At 33.2% G+C, this 25,050-nt stretch overlaps 1 protein-coding gene across 4 annotated transcripts in view; it reads left to right on the top strand.

Annotated features, from left to right (window-relative positions):
* The window catches only part of LOC149084819 (protein couch potato-like), a 278,831-nt gene extending 253,781 nt beyond the window's left edge, over positions 1–25,050 (top strand). For 2 of the 4 annotated variants that reach the window (XM_089232560.1, XM_089232559.1), the window contains exons 7-9: positions 8,446–8,651; positions 14,329–14,401; positions 18,315–25,050. In XM_089232560.1, the coding sequence (XP_089088686.1) occupies positions 8,446–8,651; positions 14,329–14,401; positions 18,315–18,332 (297 nt within the window). In that variant the 3' untranslated portion in view covers positions 18,333–25,050. The other 2 variants (XM_089232561.1, XM_089232563.1) reach the window with 2 other exon arrangements.

Here is a 25,050-nt window from a genome sequence, read left to right as displayed (position 1 = left end):
GTGTGTTCAAATTTTTATTTTCATATTATACAGAATTCCTGTATACTCTGTAAATATATATGCATTTTTGCATGACGACTCTCCAACCTCCATAAATTTTAAATTGGGGTTAGACGGAATCGGTAGAAGAGGCACAGCCCTTTCTTTCTTTCAAACTGATCACCCCTTAGGTCCATCGCCATGGACAATTTACTACATAGTGAGACAGCCTGTTAGGACAGCCCTGCTTATTCAATGTTGATCATTGCTTCATTTTCAATTAAAAATTTCACAAGTATCATAAAAAATATTATAAAAGTTGTTAATAAAATTGTATCAATTTTTAATCAAAATCCAACTTGCAGGGAACAGCGATGATATTAATTTTTTTATTTAAATTAATATTTAATGAATTATAGGGAATGATGAGCGAATAATATCGGTTTTTTTCGTTTGTTGATAGTCTGAATATCGTTTGGGAGGTCATCACCATGGCCCAAATTGTTGGGTTGTCGTCCTAAAAAGTCGTAAATATGACCATAAAAATGCTCCTAATTTATTCAATTCATAATTTATGAATGGGTAATAAATAAATTTTTGTAAGTAAAAATTTATACGCACATATATGCAAAAAACGCTTGATTTTGAGGTTTTAGGGCTGTTTTGATGTATACCATAGTACCCCTTATATACTACTTATACTAAAATGAACTTTTTCCCTACATCGACAGATGTTGTTGGGGATATTTGAAAAAAAAAGTGATCTCAATCTCAGTTAAATTCTCTTAAATTTCAAAAGCTTTAGACATTCCCATCAAGACATGACAAATTTTTCTGAGATTAGTATGTCCAGTTCCCCCTTCCCCTCCCCCCCCCACCAACATCATTTTGTGGAATTTTTTATAATAGCAACTTGGCTTCTCTCCTATCTTTAGCACACCTGGAGAATTTCACTGACTTTATCGACGACATCAATAAACTCCATGTATCCTTATTTTAAGGACTAAACATTGAAAACATAAAAATGCTGTATGTATGCAATCTGTTCTTCAATATTCTCCTGGCAAAATAAAACTTGCGAAATTTTGAATGCATGCATCTTACGCAGCATCAAAATCATTTCACTTGAATTTGAAGATTTTAAAATTTTAATTGCAGTATACATAGAAATATCTTTTCAAGTTCCCAATCAATCCTTTCAAATAATGAAAAAAGAAGTTTTCTCACTCAGGCTCTCGTATAGGATCAAAATTCCTTGAATTCACTTCTATTTATGTAATTGTTAAGTGCCCAGCTATTTTGGAATTTTTACTAAATACTAAATTTACAAAGAATTTGTAGTAAACTTTACCTGTTACCGCAAAGGAAAATACAAATGAGAGAAGTTATGATAGCAATACATCGTTTTTTTTTTTAATTTTATACAAAAAATTGACACGCCTTTAAGACAAAAAAAATTTTAATTGATTGACTGGTCGACGCGTTTCATTTTCTTTGTCTTAAAAGCGTGTCAATTTTTTGTATAAATTAAAACCAGGCAAACTTCTAATTCTTGTGATAACATCTTTTCTTGTTCAAAAAAATTTTGGCCTACTTCTTCATAACTTCCCAATGCAAAAAATTAGTTCATTTAAGTGAAAAAAATTTATAAAATGCCACAAAATGGCCCAAAACCTGAAAAATGCCTTAAGGTGTCTCATATCTTTTAACACAGGAAAACTATACTCTAGTAAAAATATCATTAAAATCATTATTTAATCATTGATTTATTTCAATTTTTTTCAAATTTAATGTTTTCCGGTTTTAAAATTTAAAATTTTATTTTGAATAAGATTGAGTCAATGAAACTTCAATATTTTGCTTCATTTAATGAACAGTGATTTGATAATGAACAGTCACTTTTCTTTATTTTTATTCAATTACATTGATGTCATGTTATTTTATCTTGCACACAAGCTGTTTTTAATGCAGTTTTTCGAAAATTTGCAAAAAATTAAGTATTAGAAATGTGTAAAATTTCATACTGGTATAAGATAGCATATACAATCGAAAATACGGGTAAAAAATTTCTAATAAATCAGTGGTTAAATAGTATTTTTAATAGTATTTGTACTAGAGCATAGTTTTCATCAGCTAAAAGGTATGAGACCCCTGAAAAAGGATGAGACCCATTAAAAGTGAAAAGATAAAGAAAAATGCAAAAAATACAAATGTCATCAACATCTGGGCATTTGTCATCACATGCACAAACGTCTAAGATCGGGATTGCACTATAAGCGTCACTTTTACAAAATAAATGAAGTGATAAAAGTCCTTTTACCGAACTTGAAAAAAATTACCAATAAGGCTACTGGTTATATTTTCGCTCGCATGTAACTGATGCGCTTATTGGTTGCATTTTATAAAAGAACTTTTATAAAATTTTATAGTGCAATCCCGTCTCTTTATCTTTCATTACTATCTTTTTTCGGCCGGCCATCCACATAAAGAAGCATTTCTGCAAAAGTTCGTTAGATGGCGCTACTCGCCTACTTAGACTGTGATTTGTGTTTAGTCGTTCTTTTTGGACTTGCCTTCGAGGCAGGAAGCAGCATTCACAGTTTTGACTACAAGAGATCTCTGTTTTCTCCCTCCACAACTATCTTTTCATCTATTTAATCCATCTCCTCGCAAACAGAAATTGATGAAGGACATCCACCAAGAAACCACGGTATGATTTTTTTGTTTTTACTCGAAAAAAAATCATTTTTCTGACACGTCGTCTATCGTGTCTACATTTAATGTGCCTAATCATGATGATGCGTGGGTTGTCTTATCCAGGTTTCACTTGTGATTAATGGCGGATCGCTCTGTAGGAGTGTCACTAAATAAAATATACTTTTTATATATCTCAATATAAAAATCTCTAAATATAAAAAAAATCTATGTCTCAGCATGTGACTGTGATGTCAGTACGAGAAGTAATAATCTATTGTCGAGATGAAAATATTACTCTTGATTAGTTTTCTTAAGATACTTCTTTTTTATCTTTCAATATCTGTGTTCTGGTATTGAGAGTGAGAAAAAAATCGAGTATAATCCGATTATGAGACAGCTAATAATCTCCTTTTTTTTGGAGGATGAAGAAATTCCGGAATTGGATTAGAGATTAGGATAAGGAAGATTCCATTAATAAGAGCGAGGAAAAAAACCATTGATTTTTGACTGGTATTCAGTTCTCTAGGATTTTCTATATTTTGTTTGATTTTTTTTTTCGTACATTCTGCTTTGATCATACCTGTAGCTGTGATTAGTTTCCTTCGCGACAAATAACAATGCAACGTGGGCTTTTGTTAGTGACGTTTTAGCACGGACGTATCTGCAGTGCGGAGCCAAACGACGCCCACACATGCTGCCATGCGTCCCTGGAATGAACTCCGAGAGGTTGAAGCTGAGCCCCGGATGACGAAACACTACTCGACAATCGATTTTTCTGGAACCTCCTGCAACTTTGGCGCTTTGCTTTCACACCTGTCGTAAATAACAACTGAAAACCTTTTGGGGATATTTGCTATGTTCGAAATGTCTTTATTAGCAGCACTGCGTTTTTACCAGTATGCAATATTTTAAACCTTACAGCAAACATTTTTCAACACGTTAATTGGTGGGTTTTTTGACTCACCGGCCTTTCTATTTGCGTGTTCAATTCACCGCCGGAAAATTCACCACCATGCAATTCACCACTAGAAAAGTTCACCGATCAACAATTCACCGAATGAAAAATTCATCGCTGGGAAATTCACCGACAACAGTTCGACATGAGTGAATGAATGATAGAGTGAGCAAGTGAACGAGTGAGAGAATGAATAAGCGAGTGAATGGGCGCGCGATTGAGTGTGTAGATCATCCTGACTAGGTCGCTCATTCCAGCACTAATTAACCAGGTCGCTCATTCCAGCACTAATTAACCAGGTCGCTCATTCCAGCACTAATTAACCAGGTCGCTCATTCTATCACTAATTAACCAGGTCTCTTATTCTGCCACCCGCCCTCTCACTAACTAGGTCGTCGCCCACTCTGTTACTCCCTGACTAGGTCGCTCACTCAGTCACACACACTCAGATGGGCTTAAGTATTTTGCTGCCTGGTACAAAAAAAAAAAGATATGTATCACCTGTGAGAAGGGGTTTCCCAATACCCGAGGATGTCTATGGGTACTCTGGTGCCAGAGAACAACTGTAAAACTATCACTACTTCAATAAAAGAAAAATCCATTCGGCAATAAATATGGACAAAAGTGCCCGCTGTACATTGAAAAAATTGCGAATGTGCCCTCAGGCGCTTGAAGGTTTAGGGCTGTCAGGGATTGAAAACCGATTATCTACCCAGGCCCTCAATCTTAGACGTTCTCTACCTTGGACTGAATTTTAAGCTATTGCTTTATCAAGAAGTTGAATTCAAAATGTAATAACATTTTTATCCCCTTTTGTGGCCCCAAATATTGAGCAGCCTGGTGCGGCCGCACCCTTCGCACCTGCCCAAGTCCAGCCCTGCACACACTCAATCGCCAGGTCATTCATTCTGTCACTCGCTCATTCAATAATTAGGTCGCTCTCTCTCTATTACTCCCTGACTGACTAGGTCGCTCACTGTCACATAATCAATCACCAGTTCACGCACGTACTCCCTAAGTTCATTCTGTCACTCGTTCACTCACTAAATCACTCAGTCGACCACTGTGTCGCTCACTATGATGCTCACTCACTCTGTCACTCACTTACTTAGGTTGCTCACTCACCAACACTAACCCCCACTCTGTCACTTACTCACCAACTATTGTATTATTTATCGACTCACTTGGTCATTCCTTACTCACTGCCTAATGCCGAACTGTTGTCGGTGAATTTTCCGTACATGAATTGTTGGTAGGTGAATTTTCCTAGCGGTGAATTGCATGGCGGGGAATTGTTTTCGGTGAATTTTCCGTGAACCTCTATTTGGCCCACCAGTATAAAGAAAAAATGTTCACTCATGGGCGATGACCTATTATTCTCACTTTTTGAATCATTATGACTACTATTACTAGAGCACACGTGCATCTCGTCCATATTCCTCTGCGGAACTTCTAACGAATTCGTAAATATTAAAATGTGCGTGTATGTTTTGTGAACCAAATGTGAAGTTCGTTTCTGTGTAATGGTTTCTTGTTATAGTGCTGCCATCTGGTTTCAACTATTATACAGAAACAAAATTCACGTCATTATGACTCCCGCTACACTGTTGGATGCTTTTTCTTCTAAGTGGCCCGACCAGTCCGAATTTCTTATCAAAATTGCTTGCCTTACAGTGGCAATGACGAGATATCTTACCTAACACGATGCCCTTTTATTCGGCAACTACTAGTTATCCCACGTCTTCAAAGCCCCCTTAACGCTCGAAACGTGCAGACACTGTGATGTTTTTCTACAGTAAAACATGATCCCGATTTCCCCAGCCTATCATATTAACTGCCAGTGGGTGGAGTCAGTTTTTGTTCAAAATTTGATAACAGAAGGAGAGAGACGGTGTTTTTTTCTCTCTCTTCGAGGTAGTATAGTAGTATTGGTACGGGATTAATAACAGAAAAAGATAGAATATATCTCTTCTTGTTTTATTATTATGCTTGGCGTTGGGAAGAAAGAACTTATCGCTGCACAAGATCGGAAATTTTTTTTCATGAATGCAGTTGGCATTGTACAGAATGTTCAGTGATTTCCACTGTGGCATTTATAAAGCGCGGATCTGGGAAATTTTAGAAACCACTTAAAGGGTTAAGTAAATCCAGTATGATTTTTCTTAGAATTATACAAATACAACGCCACAACAGACAAAATGCCCAACGAGGTGGCTGATAAAAAGATGCCCATAAAAATATACTTTAATTTATGTTACTATTCACTAACATATGTTATTCTGTTATTACTTGTTGACTTTAATTTATTCCTTGTTAGCTTATATTTAGATACGTTCGCAATGTACAAAAATTTGTAAGCCACATCCATACTTGGTCCAAGCTCGTCAGATGCCGCCTGAGGCTAGGACTTGATTTAACTACGATCACCGATCTGGGTATTCTTATCGATGAGCAGCTTCGGTTTTCTGAACATTGTTCAGCGGTGGTGAAAAATCGAATAGAATGCTCGGTTTCATTCTCAACAATGTCTCTTCGCATTTTCCTGAAGTGGTCTTTCCACTTTTCTGGAGCTTAGACGGTGTGGAACCGTCCTGGAGTGGAGTATGCCGTAAGGTTTTGGAGACCATAACTACATAGGGATATAGATTTGGTCGAGGGGGTGCAGAGAAGAGCCACACGTGCTCTCGATAGCACACAGGGATTAAGCTGTGAAGAGAGACTTGATTTTTTGAAAATGTTTACATTGGAAGAATGCAGATGTTGCGAGGATATGGTTGAAGTGTTTAAAATTTTCAACGGGATGGATAAAAAAGACCATGAGATATTGATACATTGTCAATCAACTGCTTCGTCAATAGGATACCAGTATCGATTTGTAAGGGATAATTCTAGGTTGTGGTGTCGCGGGAAGTTTTTCTCTAATAGGGTTGTGAATAAATGGAACAGCTTACCCCGGGGGATCGTGAATTCTAACACAATGGGGATAAACATATTGGGATAAATCGAGAAACTATCCATACTTAGAGATGAGACAACCATAATTTTTTATGGGCAGTATGTATATTTATATTTTTCATAAATATTGGTTTTTCATTGCTCTTATTGGGTTGCTGTATTTTTGGTGTAGTTTAAATATATAATCGACATCCACATGTTTATTATGAGCATCTTTTTTCAGCCACCTCATCGGGCATTTTGTCTATTGTGGCCTTTGTATTTGTATTTAAAATTTCTCATTGTACTCTTTTCGGGAATGCTTCTGAAATTTGAACTGTTTTTGAAGATTGAAAACACACGTGGCGTAGTTCACGTTAATGGCATGATTTTAAGACATTGTTTATCTGGAGTGATTATATGATATTAGTTTTTATGAGATAGCTTGCCAGTGATTGCACTTACAACTTTACAACAATTAGATAAAAAGTCATTTTCGTATTGCCATAGGTTTTTAGAGCGAACTATGAAGATAATCAAAACAGTTACTGAATAAATATGCCAATTGGCTATGACTATCAATATTTTGGCTGCCTCAAAAAATTAATTGCTTGGCTGAATTTGTGTAGCACAGTATCGTTAGAATCCCCACACAAAATTCTTCAACATGATTTGTAGAAACGTTAGAAGAGTAAATCCCTTTCAAAAAAAAAATCAAATTACATCCTTAATGATTGAGTATAAAAAGTTATATTTTTCATCTATCAATTAATTACATTTTATCTGGTACGTGAACTTCCAACGAGGAATAAAAAAAAACTAAACTGAAACTGCAAAACTAAACTTCTGTAAAAAAATTGTCACTTGTTGCCGATTATATGCAAACAGCAAACACGCGATGGAGCGTGTGATTGCCCATTATAATTTTATTGCAGGGCCGCCCTTACCAGACGTGGAGTCTAGTGCGAAAATAATAGTGGGGCCAGGTGAGTTTCAACAATTTCGGAGCACCAAAAAAGTGTTTAGGGCACCCCCTTGCGTCAGATTTATGTTTCGGGGGCGGGGAATCGGCATACATTATTTCTGAATATGCAAAAAATGCTACACGCACTTAAATGTAAATCATTTAAAATTTATTAGAATTTTGAATCGATGAAAATTCAGAACTGAAAAAAATTTCAAGCTAATGAGAGAAACAATTCCCAAAATGAGGGAACATTTGAGAATTGGTGAATTAAAAATAATTGAAAGAAATAATTCCAATATTAATGAAAATTTAGAATTTATGAAAGAAATATTTCCAGAATTGAGGAAAATTTAGAACTAAAGAGAAAAAATAATTCTAGAGTTGAACAAAATTCAGAATTAACGAAAGAAAATAGATTTCCATTATTTCTAGAATTAATGGAAATTTAGAACCTATGAAAGAAATAATTCCCCAGGATTGATAAAAATTCAGAATTAACGTGGAAAAGAAATTTCTAAATTGATGAAAACTCGCATTAATGAAAGAAATAATTCCAGAATTGAAGAAAATTAAAAATTATTAATAATAATTCACGCAACTGGTGAAAGTTCAGAATCAACGGTATAAAAATAATTCCAGAATTGATGCAAGAAGTAATTTAAGAATGGTGAGAGCTTCCAATAATTTACCGTGTGTGCGGGGCCTGGTGTGACCGCACCGGTTTCACACCCCTAAGGGCGGCTCTGTTTCATTGTTTTTCACCCACTGATTTGGTGATGTTTTATTACATTGAGCAAGATTAAAAAAAAAAAAACAGCTGTGTATTTTGAGTGTCATCCATAATTTTGAACCATTCTCTCACCCATGGTATTTCTTTTCTTTCTTTATCTGTGGTTGTGTGTTGCCCAATTAGCCACCCCTCACGGTGCCGCATCCCATATCGCACGCTGCCATTCACCATCCAAGTCAACTACCGCCTCCCAATTTTGTGACCAGCCCCGTGGCCAATGCTTCCACGCCAGCACCTAACGCCACGCCAACGCAGCCGTGCTCCACTCTATTTGTCGCCAACCTCGGCCAGTTTGTTCAAGAGCAGGACCTTAAGGACATCTTTGGAAGGTGGGTGGCCTCCCCCTATAAGATATACATGTTTCCCTCATTTGGGTGATTTTTGTTTTGCTTTTCATTGTCTTTTGAAAGATTATTCTGTTCGAAAATTGGATTCTGATGCTGCCACCCGAGAGGTGCCAAAATATCACCAAATAGTGGCACTCTTTGTTTCAGCCTAACTTCCCGTTGACATTCCGTATGTAGATTTTTAGTTTCATCAAGTCTGGCATGGCTCTGTTATATAATCTGAATGGTTTTTGTCGCGTTTTCCACCTCAAGCAAAAATTTAGAAGAAGCGACACTTGCACAGCTTATAATCAAATTAGAGTATACGAGATGACATTTGGCATTATTAATGTCAGGAGGAAGTTAGGGTGTGATAAAGATTTTTTAGTATTTTTTTTATGTATTATATATAACCACTTTTATTTGCCTGCATAAAGTACCATGACAATGTTGTTTTTCAAAACAAAAACCATATTACTTATAGCAAATATATGTTCTAAAAGATATAAGTACTTCAAAAAAAATCAATAATTTTTAATGCATTTACAGTAAAACAACGTGGCTTTCAAGGATTTGCACAAAAAAAATTTTTTTTATTCATAATCGATGCTTTTTTGTAGCAAAAAGGTTGCATTTTTACCTGACAGGTGACACTGCTGTTTTTTCACGGTAAATTCCCTATGTAGTTTAAGCAATCGGCAATATTCTCATCCCATTTTGAAAAAAATGTGATTCTGGTTTTATTGTGTTCATTTCTGTGTGAATCGTGTTATTCCACTGCAGATACTTTGCAAATAATTTGTGTTAAATTTTCTGAGAATTTTGAATGAGTGTATATCTTACACTGGTTTCCTTATATCAACGAAAAATCTTAAATATAGCGTAAACTAGTTCAAACCTAAAGCAGTTGATACGCATTTCGAGTACAATGTTAAGAAAATAATGCTGTGCACAGCACGATAATATGTTGAAACAATGGCTATAAAACTGGATAGCTTAAAGCAGGGATCTTCACCTCATGGCCCGTGAACCAAATGCGGCCCCCGAAGCTTTATCCGTGGTCCACCATTTTTAGAAATTAGCTACTTTGCATAGAAAAACGATTAAATTACAAAGAATAAGTCATTAAAGAGCACATACCACCGAAGTCTGCTCCTCTGTATTTGGAACTGTGAAATACTTTCCAGATTCACTAGTAATGCTGCGCATTCGGTACATTAAAAGGACCGTTGCAACAAACTCACGGGACCCGGAGCCAAAACACATTTTGAGACTCATTATTTCATAAACAGAGATTTCGAGAAGCAAATTTCAGCATCCAAAAGGATAATTAGAGAATTTACAGAAATGCCGAAAAACACCGTAATGAAATAAATAATTTTAAAATTATTAAAAAAAGTAATTTTTTATAATTGACGAAAATTTATAATTAACTATTATCTATTCCCCCACCCCTTCTTACAGAATTTCTAAAGGAAATAAATGCAGAACTACTTACAGAAATAATTTCAGAATTATTAAGAGTAATCTCAGCATTTGGCCTCAGCCAGCATTATTGCATAAATAATAAATAAATAATTAATTGTTGAAAGTAATAATACATGAAAAAAAGAATCGTTTAAAAAAATAATTTCATGATTAATGAAAGTTTGAAATCAATGAAAACAATTATTTCTGAGTTATCCGGCGAAATTTCATAATTACTAAATTAAATAATTAATAAAAAAATCGTAGTCAGTGATAGAATTTATCTCAAAATAAATAAAAGTTTAAATTTAAAGGAATTTGAAACAATTTGAATAAATAATTTCAGAGTAAATAGAAGTGTTTAATAATTTGGAAAGCCCTTTTTAATACCATGGTATGACTTGGTGGCCCGTGGGCTTCATGGAAAGTTTTTATTTGGCCCGTAATGCCTGAAAGGTTGCAGACCTCTGGCTTAATGCAGAGCTGGACAAATCCCAGGCACCAGGTCGCCATGGCGACTAAAAAAATTGGTATCAGCGACTAAAATTTTTTTGTGTAGTTACTAAATTGCAAGCAGAGAGCAGCACAAAATGTTTAGGATTTAGTACAGGATATCTGCCAACACCAAAGAGGGTCACCATGCCCTTGTCAAAAGTCAAAAGAAGTATTATTTTAGACCTTTTTCTCTTCGGGTAAAAAAAATTTTGCCACCCAAAAACTTTTTCTGGAGCCTAGATTTTTTAGCGATTTGTTCAGCCCTGGCTTAATGCATAGGTGGCTATGTTTGGAACCAAAACTCTAGGCGTATCATCGGCTCTCGTTTTAACTCCCAATAAGATTTTCGATTTGGGGAAGAACCTGGAATTCCCTATGATAAATTGAAACATCCGTGAAAGACATGCATTCGATGGAGACAGTTTGTGTTTGGGATGGTATATCTCTGGGTGTTTGGACGGATCTCCATGTCTTTTCAATGGGAACCGTGACTGCTCAAATTTACAAAATGATTCTAAATTCATGGGACAAACGTTAAGAGGTGATATAAGCACCTGAAAAAGCATTTTTGATCATAGAATGTGTTACCAAGTTGCAATAGCAAGGCGGGGTGTTCTTAGACAGTGCACAGCAGCATTGTCACCAAAAACAAATACCATAGTTTTCCGACGGGTTTGCTGCGATATATGCTATTAACCGATTCCGAATTGGATTGGAGTTTGTTTTTTATTGGTGTAAGGACCATCAAGGTTATGCTGCGCCAATAATTGATAAAGCGGTATGACATGTGGTAGAATTTGCGTTACCCAGATTCGCACCATGACAAGGCCTACCACATTACAATACCCTGCACCCTCGTATGATTTGATTGCACTTATTGCAGCAAATCCGCCAGAAAAATATGATATTTGCTTTTGGTGAAGTGCTATTGTGCACTCTCTAAACACGCCGCTTTTGCTATTCGGGTTAGACCGCATATTCTATGACCAAACATGCTTGTTTAGGAGTGTTATATCGCCTCTTAAAATTTCCCCATGAATTTAGAATCACCCTGTATAGAGACAATATTCTTGATGTTTATGTATGCCACTACGATAGATGAAAAAATTTTCCTGCAAGACGACAACGCTGGACCACACAGAGCTCATATTACGGAAAAATACTTTCGGCAACGAATAATTGGCAACATAGAGTGGTCAGCTGGATCTTTTGAGACCTTAATTTCAACGAGAATGCTCTAGAGGCTGTTGAATGCGTTGCTGCTCTCGATCCTCTTCTGCAGTACATTGTCACATTCACAGCAGCTTGGCCAGCTTTTCACTTTCCACTGAGCTCATAGACGCCATTATTGACAGCATGGAATATCTTGGTTGATGTATTGTTGTTACTCTGGATGATCACACTTCATACAGAAGATATTGAAATAACAGACGATTTTATTTCCTATACTGAACTGAGAAATCCGAATCGTCGATTTCAAAGTTGTGCCGATTTCTGAAAAAAGCTAATTGTCTGGAATTTGTTTGCAGGTTACACTTTGCGAAATGAAGTTAATTAAATTATCAGTTTTTACGAAACATACTTTCGTGAAATTTTTCATAAACATTCACGTATAACTTTTTCTTAGTCATCTCTAATTTTGTGACTTTCTCTCTTATGGAAACCGGTCTATTTTTAAGACATGTAAAATGAAGTTACCATAACATAATGGTGATTAACAAACATATTTAGACACAGTTATGCATGGACATGCAACAGAGAAAGAATTCCTCAATATAGCCTCTACTTTATGAATATTCGATTGTTACACCATATATTAACAATTCCAGTATCAACAGTTAAGATTTGCATTTTTAGAAACAAATAGTTTATTTTCGGAAGGTAATTTACATCATGCAAGATATCTCAAAACAGTCGCTATCCTTGTTCAGATGTTCAACATTTGTTCATGTGATTTCTAAAATCAATCAAGATTGTGAATTATCGTTTTCTTCGAATTCTTTCTTACATCTGACGCATCCAAGAAGAATCAAAACAAATGGCAGCAACCAAGTAATAAATCACAGCTTGAGAGTAGATAGCTGTTGACTCAGGTATTTCAGCCAATGGTAAATTGGTACTTGCTTTATCTCTACGTTATTTCTAAACTCTTCTTAATTCAAGAAATCCAAACAAACGATATCTCGTACTAAACTCCATTTTTCAGTCTTTTGATGAGAAGTTATTACCCATGTCCAACTTGAAAATGTTACTCTTTTTATCGCTTTTTTAAGAAATCCAGAGAAAGGACACTATCATTACGTTTTTATGTGTTCGAACGTGGATAGGTTTATACTGCAATAGCTGGTTAATACAGTTTTCACATTTATCGGTTTAAAGAAGTGGGGATTGGTAATGGTTCCATCTTGAAAACTAATTTTCCACAAGTAGATTTTATTTCATGCGACGATGAAAAACAATGGCTCTGTTCAAACAGTCAACTTGCAATGTCTGCTGTTTAATATAAAAAGTGAATACAAGATGTCGAGCTTTAAAGATATGGATCTTTTTATTTCTTCCCATATTCTTATAATTTTTGGGATAAGGAAATCTATCTATAGTTTTCTATCTTTTAAATTTTCTACGCTGTTTCACGACCAAGCGATTAAGAGTTGTTATTTATCAGTCAACTGTGTTAAGATTTCATGTTCTTTTCTTGATTATTACTCTTCTTGTTTACCGAATTAGCTAATGAGAAGTTTGAAGCCATAGAGCTTTATATAAATCTAAAACGTTCAAAACAATGTTCCTTGTTCCGTTCAAGTCTATGCACACTAACTTCAATATCGGGAATAATACACACTCACAATTACCATTTTGCACTCAATTGCAAAATATCGTTTATAAAAACTGATTGTAGAATGAATAAATATCTTATGTTTCAGGGGTTATGATGCGATGCGTCGTCATCATATAGACCACACCTTATTCATCTCATAGCGTTGCCGTCAGAAAAAAAAAACACCGGAATAATACATTTGGCTGCTCATGAAAATTTTCAAGTACCCTGAATGTTGTAATGGAAAACCAATGACCAAAAAGATCAAAATATTTTGTTATATGATAAAGTTTTCGTCATTTATCGTTCCGAATGACGAAAACTTCAAAGATTCTTCAAAGTCTTCACACACAAACAAGTTTGTGTTTTTTTCTTTTAAAAGAAAAACAAGCTTTTTCTTTCGATGGCAGCTAACCCTGAAAATATAGCTGGTGGCATAGTATCACCGTAAGTTATTGTGTTTGTATTGTTGAATCATTTGATCAAAGACAAAAAAAAATATTTTCATATGCTGATATCCCATGGTGAGTACCTCTGATGACCAGTTTAGTTGATGATGGCGATCAATTCCTTCGGGTTTCATTCCTCGAAAGCTCATAAGAAATCTTTAGATATTTTTTTTAATTTATCCACGTGGATGGCCATTGTGAATCATAAACCGAGCAATAATATTTAATCATTGTAACTAATAATTGTAACAAATAAGAATGAATTCGTCTCATTTTGTTGGCTCTGATATACAAAATTATTACTGAACAGACGACTACTGAAGTTATAGATGAATATTCATATAATGATGCCCAATTTAGGACCTCAAATAAAAGAAATAATGAGATTATTAATTTACTGAGTAGTCACTGCAAGCACAGCATTCCTTTCTCTGTTTTGTTATTTTTCCAGTTTTCCTGGTTTTTGCCGACTACGAATGCATAATAAGACGGCAGCAGCTCCGGTAGCCTACGTGGAATACCCAGTAAGTAACTAATGAGAAGACATCCAATTAGTGTATTGAAACGATCGCATGCTCTTGATACAAGATAAACTCCGAGTACCTAATAACATTTTTTTCAAAAATAAATTTCGAATTCGAAGCATCATAAAGTTTATAAGCAAATATTACATATGTGAATATCAAATCTAATTTCTTTTTTTTTTCAATGTTAGTATTTAGAGAATCGCATTTGTTATTTCTATAATAGCATGACAATTTTATACGTGTAGATTTGAAAATAAAAGTAAAAGTTACCATTATTTTTTGACGTAATTATTTTCTATTAATTTAAGGTACTCAATATTTAAGCTAAAATATTTTAGTTTTTATTTCTGCTTTTAATTTTTTTATATCTTTCATCGTTATTGCGTATCCTTCACAGAGATGCTATTCTTCCGCGTATATATAAGAGTGAACCCAAAATCAAAACCAAATTGGATTGAAAAGGAACTTATTTTGACCAACGAACTTAATTATATGGGTAACTTTTCAGAAAATAGATAAATTTAAAACATTGAATAGTGAATATGAGAAATTTATCGCAAAAAAATCGTAAAATTCTATATTTCGGAGTGTATCTTTTTATATCAGGAGTTATACCGGTCATTTCAATATGCTAATTGACCGATGTCTAAAATATTTCGGCATTTCATCTAAAAATTATGGTTATTGCTTATAAAAAATTCATACAATTCGAGCCTCTTTTGAATAATCAATATTCAAGCTCACTATATTGATTGTTATATTTTTTTTGTAATCAATAACACTTGAGTTTTTTTTTACATATATCTCAAAAGTAAAGTAAGTGAAATTTAGTTATAACAAATATATTCAGTCTTCATGCAATATAATGTCTCACGTTTTGTATGTAACTAAATATAATTAATCTTCTTCGTCGATATAACATATATAATCATAGGACATAACATTATTATATTACAATACGTGAGGTAAGTGATTTTTATTTCAATCCAAGGCACAAATTTGGGTTCACTCTCATGCACATTGAATAGATATGAGGTGAGTACAAATGGCATCTATTGAATTTTTTTTATAAAAAATCAGAACTATTTATTGTAGAAATTTAAATTTTTATGTTGAAGCAATTTCTATATTTACTCGGTTCGGAAAAATATAAATATTTAGAAATATTAATATAAAATAGAATCAAAATATTTTTAACACAAGATCTAGAAATGTGTATATTCGTCCAATTTGAAACGTCGAAACTGATTAAACAATTGAATCGCTTATTTCAGAAACCCCATGACTGACAAAAAATTGAGTTTATACTAGTTTCTTGTGTTTGATTGATTGACGCTGCGTTTGATGCAGAAACCCGCTGTAAAAACGTTCTGTATACCCCAATCTGGCGTCCTTGAAATATTCGTTTAGTACAGAAATCAGTTGTTACAATTTTTTTTCAAATATCTCAAAATTTGAAATTCTACACTTGGGGTTTCTGAAATAAGCGATTCAACTGAAAAAACTAACAACGCTAGACCACGACATTATAGAAGCAATAAACTTCTTTCCTCAGAGCTTGTATGCACTGAACGAGATTGCACTTGGACAGACCTAACGCGGCCAACAGCTCACATACATTAAAATTTATCACCGGATGGCACAAACGCCATTCTGACTGACCATATGCTCGTTCAGTTCATACCAGCTGTAAGGAAAGACAATCGATGCTTCTGTACCGTAGTGGTTGAACGCACACACCCGGCATGCAAGAGAATGTAGGTTCGATTCCCAGTAGAGGAAGTTGAATTTTTCTTTCCTGAATACATCTTTTTGCATCAGCCAGTTTTTAGAACCTTCGTATTAATAGCAGGGAGTGACATAATCTTCAGGGATGAAACAATATGTTTTGATCTAATTTTTCCTTGACTAAAAAAATATTGAGACTCTGAGAATATAAATCTGGAATTTTTTGAGCAGTTAGAGGATTGAGATGATTTTGATTTTTTTTTCTCAGGCCAATGCATGAAAAACTTTACGTAGGAATACAAAGGGAAAGACTTCCCCAGATATTTTGCCGAGCTGAATTCAGAAAAAAAAGCCTACTAGTCTCCACCAGGAATCGAACCCAGTCGTCTGCAATCTGGTTAAGCATGCTGTCCATAAACACCACAGGAGACATGACCATTCGTTCCTTATTTCAGGGCCGTCATTTCAACTTTTTCCGGGGGCACGTATATATATATATATTGCCATTTTAGTGTATTTTCAAAAGCCAGGGAGGCAACGCCTCCCCCCCCCCGACTACCCAAATGACGGGCCTGCCTTATTTACGCTCCTTAGCATGACGCGCTAAAGTGTAGAGGCATAGTCATACATGGAGCGCATTATCCTCAAAACAACCCTTTCGTTCACATATTAGGCTGAGAAGAAAATCACAAAACTATATTACTTAACAACTGCTGCCACCTGGGGGTCATTTGGTGAAGTTAAGGTGGGGGGGGGGCAATATGCCTCTACTTCAGCGCGTCACGCTACAGAGCATAAATAAGGAAGGATGAAGAATTGGTCACGTGTCCCCTGCGGTGTGCATGGATACCGCGCATTCTCGGACTGCAAGAGGACTGGGCTCGACTCCCGGTGGAGACTAGTACGCTTTTCTTTCCGAGTTCACCTCGGCATAATACCCAGTAAAGAATATTTTCTTCAGAGTTAAACTATTACTGCGCAAATTAAAAACCTGAATTTCAGGTTTTTAATTTGCGTGAATTCAGGTAACCAAGAATTTTACCAACCATTTTACCTGAATTCAGGTAACCAAGCAACGGTGCCAACTTGTAGAATCGGAAACCTGGGTGCATTATGTTCTTACTGTAACTCGAGAAACCAGTTTCAATATAATCACAGTACATAAAAGATTTGCTCGAAAGAAAGTTCAACTGGTGACAAGTATCAAGTTCAAATTTGAAACTGATAGGTTTTGAGCTCTGCTTGAGTAAACAAACGAATTTTCTGACTCCATCTATAATACAGGGTTGTCCAGAAGCCCTGACATGATTTGAAAAGAATATTAAAAAATATGTATTGAAGATAAATATAAACAACTTGAAGCATTTGAAGCAAAAGTTTTAACTTTTTTTTTCATTTTCTACATGTGCACCTTTGTCAAGCCTATATAGCATTTCTTGTAATATTATTTGTAACATGGGTGTTACAAAGAATGGAAGAAAAAAAATTATAATTTATTGATTTTATTTCTGTGGGGCTGTTTTTTTTTTGTTTTTTTTTTTTGCATACCTGTACTTGCATAAAATTCTGGATGGTCCAGAAGTCCTGACCCGTTTAAAAAAATATATTTAAAAAAGCTGTTAAATATTGAGACAATAGGCTTAGCATTTAAAAAAAAAGAGAAGGTTTCAAAGTTTTTTTTACTTTCATTCATTTTACTTCCATTCTTACACCCATGTTACAAATAACATGGCAAGAAATGCTATATAAGCTTGCAATCCTCCACGTCACTAGAGGTCAGCACGTAGAAATTTTGTAGTAAATAGAAAAAAAAACTTTGAAACCTTTTCTTTCAAATTCTCTAATCCGTTTTTCTCTATCTCTGATAGATTTTTCTTTAATGTTTTTTTCAAATCATGCCAGGACTTCTAGACCACCCTGTATGATGACCGAGCATTTGGAAAATACGCTATTTTTTTACTCTCAATAATATTCAGTATCTAGCGAAAAACATTTTTAATAAATACATTTAATTTAAATGAACTAAGAAACACTAGATGAATTCTTATTTTACTGGTTCTCGGTTTCGTAATTTGTTAACATTTTATGTTTATAAAAGACGATATTTACAATGCCATGATATTTGAAACACTTTTCTGTATAACATAATTTGATTTTTCTCTTCCAATTTCTGGCATACTAGCAGCTGTCAAAGGAATGAATATTTTGATGCTGACGTAAGAAGACCATTTTTTGCTGGACGACCAATTGTATAAAATGAGAGTTTCAGAGATAATGCCTCTCCTATTTAATAATGAATGTGTTTTATTATCTTGTTACTTATCTTCTTCCCAATTAAAAAATTATAATATCAATGAACTGAAGATAAAGACATCAAGTTTTTTTTGGAATTCTAATATACATATATATGTTTAGTTGAATCTGTGGAGGCAGACACAGAGATCTCTGATTAAAAAAGGAATGCTGACTGAGAATGTTCACTTTTCCTTCATATAACCACATCCATTAAGCATCTCTCTTTTTTTTTATAATGACACTATTTTCCTCATTACATCAATATATGCATATAATAATGTACAACATAGTTTCTGTGTGAATGTTTCTTTAAAGTACTGAAAACAGGAGCCCAATGTGACATATCATGGTTGTGTGAATCAGAACTGTTATCAAGTGTTGAAAGTATCACCGGATGCATTGCACCACCCGTGTTTAAACACCATATTTGTTAGTTGATGAAATGAATATTTTTCATCGACTTCTTTGATTTTCCTTAATGAACGTTTATTGTGGCTTTCTGAACTTCTGTTTTCAGTAAAGGAAATGAAAATGCTGTCCGATATTTTAAATGAGCTTTCTATTGAATATTTGCTTAAAAACTTGTTATGTCTGATAGGTTTACATTGTTCAAGAAATAATGTACTTATATGTATATATTGTATAAGTTGACATCTCTCACAATATGTATTTAAAGTTACTCCGAATTTAGTTCCAAATCAAAACCAAAAACATGAGAAAGCAATTTTGAATTATTATCATATTTTCTCGTCGATCTGTCTCCTCGTATTTATACTTTTATTTTCATGAACCTTGACGAGATATTTGTGAAACACAAAATTTGTCAATCAGACAAAACTGCACTCTTCCTCTTCGGATATTTAGTAAAATCCCTCTCTTTGATACTTTTCATTATGTCAGCATTTCTCAAAATATAATATCATTTCCCGTATCAAAAACTTTCTTTTGGAACGATCAACAAAGTATTGTTATAAATATATATATATATACATGTATATCATGATGTTTTTGGCATATCAAACATGGAAGTGTAAGACTTTTAAACACTATGAGAAAAAAAGCGAAATAAATTATTGCTAAATATTTTGTTATAATAGAACTTAAACACAACTTCGTATTATATACAAACAAAACTCAAATTAACTGTGATTATAAACATCATCTCTTCGCAACATACTTTCATTCGCGTGTATTTGTATACATCAAATTGAATAATTGAAAGAGAAAAAAAACATATTGATCAACAATCACTGATTTTTCCCAAATTTTGCGCAGCACGCTCAAATAGTGGGACCACTATTTTGACAAGGTTTGATTGATGCGAGTGATCAGAATGAATGTAAATAAATGAATTCCTGCTATATTCAGAGTGAATCAATCCTTTTTCTATCGTGAATGTAATTCTTGTAACGTGATTTTTATACCTCTCGTTATCTTTTTGTTTCCCACGAGCGGTTTCAGACCCCGTGGCCATCATCTTGATGACCTAGTCATCTTGACTATGCACTCGTGTACATAATAATGTCTTGTGGCTATGTAGTAGTTGTTAGAATGCAATATATAATGTATATATAGTATAAAAAACAAATATATGTATACAGTATATATATATACATTCGTACATTGATGCGATATTTTCATAACAATTCAAAACATTTGCATGAGCGGGGAAAAAAATTTAGTCAAAAATTGAATATATTCTCGAATATTTCAAAGAAACTTTTTACACTAGTTTCGCGGAAGGTTTCGACGTAACTTTACATTATTAAATTACATTACTGAGCATTGCTAATTTCACATAAACATGCGAATGTTTCGAAAATTTCAGAATTCTCTCACTGTATAACCTTCTTTGACGAAGAACGTGGTTGAAAACACGACTTCAGAAAAAATTGCACCAATCCTAGCTTAAAATGACAGCAGTGTACATAATATTTTTTTGTACTATGAAATGTAGAAACTAGTTTAGAATTTTCGTGATCATATTAAAATTTAATCTTAATATAAAGTATGTGTTATAATAGTAATATAATAATAATGAAGTCATGATTGAGCAATAAACATGAAATTTAAAGTAAGCATGATTTGATGGACAGGATATAAAACATGCTGAAATATTTTTTTGTTTCCAAATTATATAAACACGTATATACTTTATACGGAAATTGTCTACTTAGTTATATTTACGGATGGTCTGTGAAATAACTGGGAATAAAATTTATAATTTATTAATATTTAATCTTCACTACACATAGTCACGCAAAGAGCCCTTTAGAAGATACCCCCCCCCCCCGAATTAGATGCACCGATCTGTTTTTATTTTTTTAAATTCAAAGTTATATTTAAATGGTTTGAGTGACCAAATGGTTATTTGTTTAACAAATACGAGTGGTTGAACGGGTCCAATAATTGTCCTTTTGAAAAACTAGTAATCAGTCCGAATATATAAATTCCATTAGAATACCCTTGTAATCGTTATCATTAGACGTTCATTAATTTTCTTTTAGATTTGACCATTCGTAAATAATCTATGCTCGTTATCCATCTTATTTTTTGATACTAAATGCTAACAAATTTATTGGGAGTAATATTAAAATACAATTAACACTTTGATATCGGCACAATTTCAACTTTTATTATATTATAGAAAAAAATCGATTTCAATATATTTATTGATTTTTATCAACATTCCGTATATTTCAGTATTTAATTTCCCCCCCCCCGTTTTTATTTAATGTAGTTAAATTTTCATTAATGTAAGAATACGAAGCAACGTTGCGTAGGTATTTACATATTTTTAATGTTTCACTTGAGAGAAAAGAATAACTGTCCATCGTATAAAAAAGACGTTAAATATTCAGTGGAAGTACAGCCAGGTGTTATAATTCACGAAGGTGCTATGCTTTTCTCATAGATACGTGGATCAAACAATAATTATGTACATAAAAGTGATGTCATTAGTGTTTTTCGTATTAGAATTTCGTAGTGTTTATTAGAGTACTAGAGATATATAAAAATGTACAAAAAAAAATAAATTCTTTCCGATTCTGTAGCTATAAAATAAGCTCATGTTCTTTCTAACGCTTGCTCCGTGTTGTAAAATAATTGCTAAGTGTGAATTCTTTTAAAACTTCATTGTATTTCAACATATAATTACTTATATTTACTATACATGCATATATAAATATATATATATACATATGTATCTTATATGTACATCTACATATATTATTGTAAGTAGAAATGTAAAGTTCATAGTTGTGTGCGTGTGGGAATGTTTGAAAGTTGAGAGAATGTGAGTTTTAGCAGCTGAACACAGAGCTTAAGGACGGTGAAAAGAAAGTCACTAACATTTTTGTATACCACTTGAGAGCCTGATGGCATGTCCATGAACATCATTCATGCTGTGCTGATAACATTCTATCATATGACCAATATAATCATTAATACCAAAAATATTTTCTTTTCAATAGATACGATATATAACTGACGATTTCCATCTCTGTAGAAAATAATGCAGTTTTTGACACGAATAAATTTCTTTTGTAAAATAGATTAAACTTTTTTATGGCATTAATTCGTGTAAAGACATTGAACAAACTACAAAAAAGTATCATATAACTTCAGTATTAAAAAAATGATAAATTTTCTGCGCTTTAATTTACACATTTAGTCGCTCGCAGGTGCCAGTTTCATTTGTGTGTGTGTACATAGTAATAATGATCCTAAGAGGGACCGAAATCTAGCTTAATATTCCAAATCGTACGCACATCAAGTGAGAAATTAGAAATCCTTAGAAGAACCATCTATACCTTCGTTTTCGCCCCAACATATTATCTCGTATCGATAATGTTTTATTAGCCCCTCGCGTGACTTCAATGCCCAATGCCCAACTGAACCGTTAAAACGTGAGAGATTGTCCATAAGTTCCATCTTGGAATTACCCCCATCTGTTATTAGAGGAGATTCGCCGTCAAGACATTCAGGTTACCAACTGGGAGTATAACTTAGAATTGAACGATAATAATTTGAACATTTATCACGTAAGATGAACAATTTGAATGATAATAGATTTGTTTCTCAACTCTCAAACTTTGACTTTCCGGCAATTTCTCTGCAATGACTATTATATATTAGTGTATATTCTCTGAAATTCAACCATTGGATATCAAATTAATCTATTTAGACACACGTTAATATTCTATTTTTTATTAATTTATTTTTTTTTTAGTTCTTTATGTATACATATAATTCTTTCAAACTAAAAACAGAAATAAGTAATTTCTCTTTATTTCCAAAATCTATTGATTTTCATTTTATTCCGTCCATAAACGTGTAATGGATGTAAAAACTATGATTTGTTTTACGCATTATGTCTAATGATATTTCAATCTCACCCATTATTTGGAAATGAATAAATTATTTGTTTTTATCGATCATTGAACAAGGATTCATGAAAAAAAAATTGTTCTGAAGCTTCAACTGTGGTCTCTCAAACATTCAAAAAATGTGACATGAGTATTATTTATAGTCATTCTCTGTATGATAATGCACACTTTTTTATACGTAGATTTCGTGATTTTCTCGGACAATGTCGGAAACTGTTTCTTTTCATATATTTTTTGAATTTTTTCATCGTTGCATATCATAATACGAAATTGTTACTTTAGCTATTGTATGACTTTGATCAAAACATATAGTTTGCATATTCATTTATAATCACTCTAATATTAAACTCGGAGGAAATCAGTTCCAGGAATTCTCCGCATATGATGAGCTCTACTCGATCTTCATTTTGAGTGCTCCAATATATGATTCTTCCTAAATAGTATTTCTATTCGTGGTAGTAAAAATCGCGCCATGTACGAGTAACTGCCTTTTTTTTTTCTATCAGTGAAGATATGAAGAATTTTTATTTATAAATGTACGAATTCAAACTTGATATTGAGCTTATCAAAGTCAAAAAATTAAATGAACTTCTGGGACGGTTGTTGAGACATAACGCAATTAATAATTACTTCAATACATTTCTCGCCCCAAAAAAGCTAATGCTTATTAAATAATTAGCTAGTCATTAATACCCATTGCTTTGGAATCTTTAAGCAGATGTGACTCTCTAATGTCTGCATTCATGTCACAGATATATTTAAATTTGAGGGAGAATTACTCTTTATTGAGGAGGTTAAAAAGACGGGGAATCATAATTTTGTTCATTCTTAAATATCGACTGAAAACATAATATAATTTTAAATATCGATGTGTATCGCGTAAAATATAACGTTAGTATCGTTCATATTTGTCATGACAGCGCATCTATAATATTAGATTGCATTTTGCAGTTTCGCAACACTTTCAACATTTTTGTGATGATTGAATTGATCATCATTTTTGATTTAAGTGATCATCTTTTTGATTTAAGTGATCATCTTTTTGATTTAAGTGATCATCTTTTTGATTTAAGTGATCATCTTTTTGATTGAAGTGTTAATCAGGACTTGGCAAATAAAGCCCATCCCTTATTACGAACATCTAAAAAGTGACAAGGATCCATTCGAAGTTCGTGGAATGTTATGAAGTCTGTAAAACTTTTAAGACAAATATTTAAGTATCAATAATCTCTTATATTTCTATAATTAAATATCGAACAAAAAAAATTAGTTATCGATTACAGCGGTAATTTGTTTTCCTTCTTCACCAAAAATTAATAATTAGACGTGCTATATTTCATAGTTCTGAATCATTTCGCATGAAACATTAATTTTTATTGATTTTTTAGTCGTATATGTTACGATTTTTTTATATGCGTTTTGGAATTCGAAAATGTTTTTTTTTTGGATATAGTAACTTTTCAGTTAAAATAAATTTTAGAGACGCATACGCATTTGAACTTTATATTGATATGAAATTTAGTGGTTTCATTTTCAAATTGAATGTGGAAAATTCCAAATATTTGTTACGAGAATAATTTGTCCAATAAGAATAATGTGTCCAATATATGAGTATAGTAAATTGTATATCTATATAGTCTGAGTTATGTTAAATGGTGAAATTTCGTTTTTCAGCTACTTAATTTAGTTTCGTTTGAATGGCAATATGGGCAATGTTTTTGTCAGTCTCTACATATCAGATGTAACATTGCATATCACTGCAATATGTTTTTGTTCTTTTTATATATATTATTTTTATGATTATTTTTTACGATGCCATTCAAACATCATCATTTCCTTTTTTTAATTCAAATTTTGTTTTAAAAATTATCTTTATATACACACTAATATACAGCATATAATCTAATAATTTTATATTTCTTTTTGTATTTTAAGTTCCTAATTTGCCGATTTTTCATATTTTTGTTTGCAATAATGTATGTTATGTTCCCAGAATGAATATACAGCGTTATGACGTTTTGAAGCATTTGCTTTATTTTCAATTTATGTTATTTGAATATTTCTGTTGTTTTTACACAAGTTACTTTTTTATTCGAGACTCCCATGTTATTATTATTATTACTATTCAGCTTTGATTACATTTCATTACATAATATATATATCCTTGTTGCTGTTTTAATGTAGCTTATATTTTGGAATTGTGAAGAAACGGTAATAAAGTCTAACGTGCGGGAT

This window comes from Pholcus phalangioides, unplaced genomic scaffold (genome assembly GCF_987345545.1).
Source record: "Pholcus phalangioides strain wild (caught in Gottingen) unplaced genomic scaffold, Ppha-v1.0 ptg000007l_1, whole genome shotgun sequence".
NCBI classification, from domain to species: Eukaryota; Metazoa; Arthropoda; class Arachnida; order Araneae; family Pholcidae; genus Pholcus; species Pholcus phalangioides.
This window is presented reverse-complemented; position numbering and strand designations above follow the sequence as displayed.